This window comes from Orycteropus afer, unplaced genomic scaffold (assembly GCF_000298275.1).
Source record: "Orycteropus afer afer isolate SDZICR_OR568_19922 unplaced genomic scaffold, OryAfe1.0 scaffold00215, whole genome shotgun sequence".
NCBI classification, from domain to species: Eukaryota; Metazoa; Chordata; class Mammalia; order Tubulidentata; family Orycteropodidae; genus Orycteropus; species Orycteropus afer.
Window position 1 is genome coordinate 274855 of NW_006921802.1, and position 9104 is coordinate 283958.

The 9104-nt window shown below is 36.4% G+C and overlaps 1 protein-coding gene across 1 annotated transcript in view; it reads right to left on the reverse strand.

Moving 5' to 3' along the window:
- Nucleotides 1-2550, reverse strand: part of CFAP97 (cilia and flagella associated protein 97) — a 46783-nt gene extending 44233 nt beyond the window's left edge. Inside the window, exon 1 of the mRNA XM_042781994.1 lies at nucleotides 1497-2550. Within this exon, the coding sequence (XP_042637928.1) occupies nucleotides 1497-2550 (1054 nt within the window). The remainder of the gene's footprint in view (nucleotides 1-1496) is intronic.
- Between the last annotated feature and the right edge of the window lie 6554 nt (nucleotides 2551-9104).

Here is a 9104-nt window from a genome sequence, read left to right on the forward strand (position 1 = left end):
GCTGCCCTTCAGGTCTGGAACTGAACCTACACCTGTGGTTTCCAGCCAAACAGAAGACAGGCATAACATTTACCTGAGTTAGATACACTCCTTGGAGAAAACAATCATAGAGAAAGAAGGGCTGCCTATGCACAGGAAGACAGCTCAGGGGGTAGGAGTGTATGGAGGGATGGATATTGGGAAGAGGTAACTATGAAAGCTTAGCCACTAGACAGTGCTAGCCAATGTTAAGAGTTTGATTTTCCAGAAACACTAAACAACCAGTAGGTACAAACAGACCAAAAGGAAAAGAAAACCAACAGGAGGAGGAACATTCACAAGTGTAAACTGCTCCAAAATACACTTTATCACTCTAACCATGTAAGATATTTGACTAAGATATTTTTTTTGACTCAAGAATATCCTTATATTATCATCATATGTAAATTTACTATCTATTAAGATTTCAAACAAAGAGAATTCTATTCAAGATTTTAAAATTTTACTGATTGACTTAAGATCTAGCCTGTGAGCCCAATATATCACATATTAACAGTCCAAAGTATACTTTGAAGTTGCTTTTATTTCACCTAGAATATATTCCTTTCAAACTAAATATAAATAATAACTGATTGATATAGAAACGTAGCAATAAATATTCTCATTCATAAATACATCTTGGTGGTGGTGTTAGGTGTCATCAAGTTAATCTACCTTATATTAAAGCAACTGAAACTTGGAATTATCCTATTTCATAATTTCAATATGGTAATTAGTTTCAAGTAATGGTTTTTAGAAGGAACCCTAGTGACTCAGTGGTTAATTGTTCAGCTGCTAACCAAAAGGCTGGCACTTTGAACCTACCAGCTGCTAGAAAGCTAGAAAGATGTAGAAGTCTGTTTCCATAAACATTACAAGCAGGACAGTTCTACTCTGCCCTGCAGGGTGGCTATGAGTCGGAATCAAACCTGCAGCAATGGGTTTAATGAGAATGCTCTTTAGCTTGTAACTTAAGATCGGAATAATCCCCTATAGTTTATTTTGCATTCTTTTATTTGCCAGCACTCTTGCTACTTTCCGTAACATGGAGACTGCATCTTAGGTTACCTTAACCTTTGTGCAGTTGCCTTTCTTAGAGAAGAAAGTGAAATATGTCTTATGTCTATATCTCTACAGAAAATGGGAAAAGCAGTACAATTCTTCCATCATTTATATTATCAACTTGGCCCCTCAAAGCATTTTAAAATTTATGAGAACTAGAAAATCTAGTATGAAGTTGTCAGTCCTAGTTGATTAGTTTTGCAATATATATGTCACCTAATATTACAAATAATATCCCAGATATTTTCACGGTAAAATTAAATATCTGATAGTCACTTTGTCAATGTTTCCAAATACTGAAGCATATCTACTAGAAAAAAATCAAGGCAAATGAATAACATTTAATATTTAAGTTATATATATGTAATTAACTTTAATATTTAAATTCAATATACAATTAAAAAAAAGAACGTTACCTTTCAAAAGATGATTTAGATCCATTGTGTCATGTAAGACTTTCTGTTTATATCTCTGGTCTAAATTGGAATCTAACGATGCAGACTTCGAGGTTGAGGTAAGACTGGACCCACATTTTTCTTTCCCTTTTCTGGACGATTTCAAATGCTTTGAATTACACTTTAAATCCTCACCATTTTCATATACTTCTTGACTCACATTTTCTTGCCTTTTAACTTTTACTTTATGGTCATTTGATGCAGCCAGTTCAAAAGACTGAATAGGGCTGATATCTGGGGTTGATAGAGGAGTGACATCAGTCACAGTATCTTCAGATTCCTCAGCATGGTCAGCAGCTTTTGATTTAGTACTTAAAGGGTGCATTTCTGTTGATTTTATTCCTGGATTATATTTCTGTTTTGGTGATACGAGAGTTGCACCAGAAACATGTTTCTTTAATGATGGAGATGAATCAGATATACAGATATCAGACCCTGTATCAGAACAATCTATATCTGAACTTGACGATGAAGAGGACAAAGAGGAAGAAGAGGAAGAGGAACTAATTTTGGAATATTTTTTATTTACACCTTTTTTAAAGTTATTAGGTGGTTTAGCTGACTTGGACCTGACATGATGTCTTTTCCCATCATCACTGCCTTCCTCGCTATCTGTAAAGGAATTATCTTTACCTTCTTTTCGAATTTTGGGAATTCTCTTTGGAATGGGCAAGTGTATTTTATGTCCTGTGGTAGCATCACACTGTTTTTTTGATGTTGAAGAAGTGTTCAAAGAAGAACAACTTGTAGATTGGATAATATCATTCTCTATACAGTGCTCTTCTAGAGAAATTTTCTCTTTTTTCTCATTTCCCTTTTCAGTATCTTGATTTTCCTTGGTTTGTATTCCAAATTTCAAGTTTACATTTTCTGTATCTTTATCTATTCTTTCCTTAGGGTCATTATTTTGCTTATCAAACACTGAGTTACTTTCACATTTCTTTGTGTCTTCAAAGTCACTGTCAAAGAAAGAATGATCTACTTCACCTTCTGATATATCTCCAAACTGGTCCATGATGGCAACAATATTTCTGAAAAGGAAAAAGTGCAACAATCAGACTAGAGTAATTTCTAAATAAATTTCTCATTTTTACCTACTGCAAAATTTTCCCAAAATGAGAGATTTGGCTAATACATGCCCTAAACACCACTACCCCCAAAAAAGCAGTTCAGTGAACTGATGACTGGACTATACAGGTAATAACAACTGAACCAAAAACCAAAATAAAACAAAATCAAACTCATTACCATCAAGTCGATTCCAACTCAGTGACCCCCACTGCGTTTCTGAGGCTGTAAATCTTCATGGAACTAGACTGCCCAGTCTTAGTTGAACCAATGATATGAAAAGTAAATAAATCTAACAGTTCAATACACAGGATAACGCTAGATTATCAGGGCAGGCATATCATAAGTAAGGATACCTAGATGAACCCTAAGGAAAATAACCTCCTATAAATTCAATACAGTTTAAAATAACAAAGGATGGCTAAGATTTTTTTAAAAAAAATACATATACAGAAAATAACAAATGTTGGCAAAGATATGGGGAAACTGGAGCCCTTATCCATTGCTAGTGGGAATGCACATGTTACAGCCATTGTGGAAAACAGTGTGGCAGTTCCTCAAAAAAACTAAAAATAGAACTACCATTAAAACAACAAAACAACCATTGAGTCTATTCTGACTCACAGTGATCCCCATCCGGTTTCCACGGCTATAAATCTTTATGGAAGCAGACGGCCCCATCTTTCTTCTACAGAGCAGCTGGTGGGTTTGAACCACTAACCTTTTGGTTAGCAGCCAAATTCCTTAACCACTATAACCACTAAAGCTCCTTTAGAGAATAAGCACTTACTTAAGCATTGAGTCAACTGTGACTCATCGTGACCCCCACTGGTTTCCAAAGCTATAAATCTTTACAGAAGCAGACTCCCTCACCTCCTGTAGAACGACTGGTGGGTTCGAATTACCAACTTTTAGTTAGTAGCCAAATGCCTTAACCAATACACCAACAGAGCTCCTTTTAGAACCACCATATGACCCATAATTCCACTTGCAGGTATATACCCAAAAGACATGAAAGCAGAGATTCAAAGACAAACGTGTACATTGATGTTCACTGCAGCACTATTCACAATACCCAAAATGTGGAAACAATCTAAATACCCATCAACAGATGGATGGATAAACAAAATGTAATCCATACACACAAAGCAATACTACTTAGCCAGCAGAAGAAAGAAGTCCTGATACAGGGTTGACGACACTGAGCAAAATAAGTCAATCACAAAGGACAAGTACTGTATGGCTTCACTTACATGAGAAGACAAAAAAAAAAAAGGCAAATGTATAGAGACTAAAGTTTAATAGTGGTGACCAGGGACAGAGGCAAGAATAAGGGGGTGTTAATGGTGATGGAAAAATCACACTGATTAAAGGGAGGACTGCACAGCCAATTGCTCTAATTGCCATAAGCTGTGTATCTTTGAAAAGCTGAAATGGCAAAAGTTGAGTGCTAGAAATATTTACAACAATAACAAAAGAGCAGCTGCTGAGGCTGCTTATGTACACCTAAACTCTTTATAGGATTTGGTTCCTTGGTTTGGAGGTGAGGATCATTGTTTCATGGAGTATCTATTTAATTGACCTAATAACATGTTTAATGCTTCTGTTTTACTCCTAATTCACTGTGTAGTGCCTGGAGTCATAATACCTTGCAAGTGGCCATCCAAGGCACAACAACTGGTCTCTATTCACCTGGAAGAGCAGAGGAAGAAGGAGAATCAGGAATAGGAGATGAATATGGAATGTGTAGTTAATTGCCTCCTTTGCCATGAGACCAGAACTGGATGGTACCTGGCTACCAGTAGGGACCATTTTGACAAAATTCCATAGAAGAATTCCAACTAAAGGGGAGGTGCCGAACAGAATTTCAAATTGTCGTAGAGTCTAGATTTTCTGGAGACTTTTAAGAACTATATATAGTGAGCAGCCATTTAATGTGCAACTATTGCTCTCTCCTCATTCAGAACAAAGAAGAGTAAAAAAAAAATCAAAGACACAAGGACATATTCGATTAGTCCAAAGGACTAGTGTACCATGTGAATCTAAGCCCCCATGACCATGAGACTAGAAAAAGTAAATGTTGCCCAACTACCACTGCTGACTACTTTGAAAGGGTTTACAATAGGAAGTCCTGTACAGAGTGGGAGAATATGTGAAACAAAACTCAAAATAGTAAAAATTATCAGGATGGTCTAATAGAGACTGGTAGAAACCCTGAGACCTTCAGGCACCCTTCAAGCCTAGAACTTAACATACTTCTGTAGCTCAACTTTAAGCAAAATGATAGGCCAGGAAGGTATATACTACTTAGATCAACCAACCATAGGAGAGCAAAAGGGCAGTATTTGCCAGGGATAAAGCTCAGAAGCCAAGAACGGTCCGGAAAGAAGGACAAATAGAAACAGTAAACATGGGGAGGAAATAGGAAGAGCACTTTACATTGTCAGAATTGCAATGAATGTCACAAAACAAATGTGTATACATTGTAAAACTGAAAACCAAGTTCCTCTGTAAACTTCCACCCAAATTACAGTAAAAAGTTTTAAAAAAAGAAAGAATTATCTATATAACAGCAACTCACGTTTAGATAGAAATCTGAGGCAGTAAGTTTATGTTAATGAAAGAGGAACAATTCAGAAAAGAGTGAGAGTAGTTCAATATAATCAATGTCATTAAATCATACATGTAGAAACTGGTTTATGTTTTGCTGTTATATTCTCAACAACAGGAGCTCTTATGGTGCAGTGGCTAGGCATTTGGCTGCTAAAAAAAGACTGGCAGTTCAAACCTACCAGCTGTTCCACAGGAGAAAGATGCGGCAGTCTGCTTGCATAAAGATTTAGTCTTGGAAATACTATGGTGCAGTTCTACTCTGTCGTATGGGGTCACTATGAGTCTGGATTGACTTGATGGCACTGGGTGGGTTTCTTAACAACAATAAAATGAATAAATTAATTTAAAGGGAAAAGAACTATGGTATTAAAACTTCACAGGATTGGCTAAGTCAACCCAAACACACATTATTTAACGAAGATTGTCACATTTGCGTATTTCACTATTTATCATCTTTGTCATATTCTCCTTCACTGCAATTATTGGGTAAGAAGTAGAAAAAAGGAGAAAGTGATGTCTATTAAGGCCCCCCCAATGACTTCTTTAAGAGGAGTAAAAACCCTAAGGCACATATAAAGACTACACAGGTAGTTCAGAGTCAAACTTCTGAATATGAATTTAATTTAAATCCTGATATAACCACATGCAGAAGACAAAAGGGGAAGAATATGTATGTCTCACTGTGTTAAAAGGGATCTGTTGTAAGAGAAATCTCACAGGAGACAGTCAAAAAGTCAAGGTATATTACAGCCTTCTGGTTAGCAGTCAAATGCCTTAGGTACTACACTACCAGAGCTCCCACTTAAAAAAAAAAAAAAAAAAAAGTTAAACATTAGAGAAAATGGATAAAAATGTTCTAAATAGTTGTCTCTAGTGTGGTGCTGGGACCTCCGTTTTTTAGACATTATGTTACTAGTTGATCTGTACGGCTCTGATAAAAAATTAAAATTGTTTTAAAAACATTTTAAGACTCCATTCATCTGGAATTAAACAGCAAACATAACCATAAACTCATATCCTTTAAAAAATGGTTTACTAAGCAATTACAGTCTTCTAAGCAGCAGTGTCACCCTATACACTATTGATAGTCTTGTGTTCAGAGTTTTGACCTCTAATATTATTCTTTACTAAAAAAAAAAAAAAAAAAAAACTAGGGCTCCTTGGAAAGTATTTGATTTACTTCTGGGGGCAAAGGAAAACAAGAAGGGCCTGCAGCATCTTACTGTTCCCAGAAAGCACAAATACATTCAAATACACCTTGAGTACTAGTGATAATGGATCCAGTTTAAAGGGACTTTCACTGGCCAACCTAGGACAATTTAGCAATGAAGCAACAACATAAAAATAATTTCTGTGGAAAGCCATCAGTCCACAATGCTATTCTAAAGGGGCAAATAATGTATGCTAAAGGAAAGGCATATATAAATTTCCAATAATAATATACAGCCAACAATACAATTTTAATTAATCCCATTATATCAAATCAGGCAGTAAAAAATTAAATATAGATTATGTATGTACCTTAATTGTTAAAGTGACCCTGTAATCTAAACAAGATATAAAAATAAGTATAGATATGATTTAAAAATAAACCAAATTTATACTACTAATACCAATGTGATAGGTTACTAAGGTAAGTTAAGGTATCTGTAACAATACATTTTATCACCATTAGAGAATTTTGCCTGTTTTTAAGGCTTTGAAGAATTTAAGTCTTATTTCTTACAAAAAGGAGATCTGGTGGTATGGTATCTAAGCCACCTGACTGTTAACCAGAAGGTTGGCAGTTCAAATGCATCAGCCACAATGCAGAACAAGATGAGGCAATCTACTTCTGTAAAGATTTACCTCCTTGGAAACCCAAAGGGGGTCGCTATGAGTAAGAACTGACTTGATGGCAGTGAGTTTAATTTTTTGGTCTATATTTTATAGAAAATATTATAAAAATTTATTCTTTTCTGACATCATATAAAAATTTAATTATAATCAACTTCTAAACATTTAAATGAATCAAATTACATCAGTAAGTTTAGACTCTTAGTAGATTGATTTATAAGCAATGTCTAAGTACTTGCAAATATTTCCCTTTTTATATTTATAAGTGTGCCTTCCACTATTCATCTCTCAGTTTGTTGTACTGTGGTGGCTTGAGTGTTGCTGTGAGGTTGAAGGCTATGCCACGGGTATTTTAAAAATACAGCAGAGTCACCCATGGTGGACAGGCTTCAGCAGAGCTGTCAGACTAAGAAAGACCGGAAGGAACCATCTACTTCTCAGAGAACTGGCCAGTGAAAACCTTATGAATACCAGGGAAACACTGTCTACCACTGGAAAATTTTATGAATAACTCTGAAACAATGTCCACTATAGTGCTGGAAGATGAGTCTACTATGCCACAAAGGACAAACTGAAGAAGAACGGCATGGCATTCATCATCACAAAAAACATCATCACAAGATATATCCTGAAGCACAGTGCTGTCAGTGATAGGGTAATACCCATACACCTACAAGGAAAACCAGTTAATACTACTATTACTCCAATTTACACACCAACTACAAAAGTCAAAGACAAAGAAATTGAAGATTCTTACCAACTTCTGCAGTCCGAAACTGACCAAACATGCAATCAAGATATGTTGATTATAACTGGTGACTGGAATGCAAAAGTTGGAAACAAAGAAGAATCATGGGTAGTTGGAGAACATGGTCTTGGTGAAAGAAATGACACTGCAGATGGCATGGTAGAAATTTACAAGACCAAAGACTTCTTCACTCCAAATACATTTTTCAACAACATAAATGGCAGCTATTCACATGGACTTTGTCAGATGGACTACACAGGAATCAGACTGACAAATGAAAGAGGAGACGGAGAAACTCAGTATCTTCAGCCAAAAAAAGTCAGGTACTGACTATGGAATGCAAGTTCAAATAGAAGCTAAATACAATTTAAAAAATCCCACAAGAGCCAAAGTATGACCTTGGTTATATCCCACCAAAATTTAGAGACCATCTATAGAGTAGGTTTGATGTACTGAACACCAGTGACCAAAAACCAGACAGTTTGAACTGTGGGATGACATCAAGAACATAATATGTGAAGAAATCAAAAGGTCATTAAACAGACAAGAAAGGGAGAAAAGGCCGAAATGGATGTCAGAAGACTCTGAAACTTGTTCTTGAAAAGAGAGTAGCTAAAGCAAATGGAAGAAATCGCAAGATAAAAGAGCTGAACAGAAGATTTTAAAGAGCAACTTGAGAAGACAAAGTCAATTATTATAATAAAATGTGCAAAGAGCTAGAATTAGAAAACCAGAATGGAAGAACATGCATGGCATTTCTTAAGTTAAAAGAACTGAAGAGGGGGCCAACAAGATGGCGGACTAGGCAGAAAGACTGCACAAACCCTCTTCAACAAAGGAAAGGGAAACCAATTAACACAGACACAGAAGATAATCCTGGACCTCTGAGCCTTGAAGGGAAGGATACAGAAGTGGACTTAGCCCCAACTAGCAGAAGAATTTGCGTGAAAATACCAAAAAAGGAGACATACGGAGCTGTGGTCTGGCAGCAGTCGTGAGCGATCCTGACGGCACAGACAGCTTGGAGTCTCCCAAGTGGTGCAACACCAAGGACACTCGGGACCTGCAAGACTGACAAGTTTTTCTGAAGGTTATTCAATTGTAATTTGTGTCTGATTGAGCGGGAGACAACAACAGTCCCCATAAGACACAACTACACCTACACCTCCTACAACTTCACTTATTGAGTGACAGCCACTACCTCCTTCTCCACCAACAGGCCAACGATAAAAAACCACCAAGAAGAGCCTGAATCATCCTTGGCTGCTCTTCACAAACAGTTAACAGAGATCTAAATACAACAA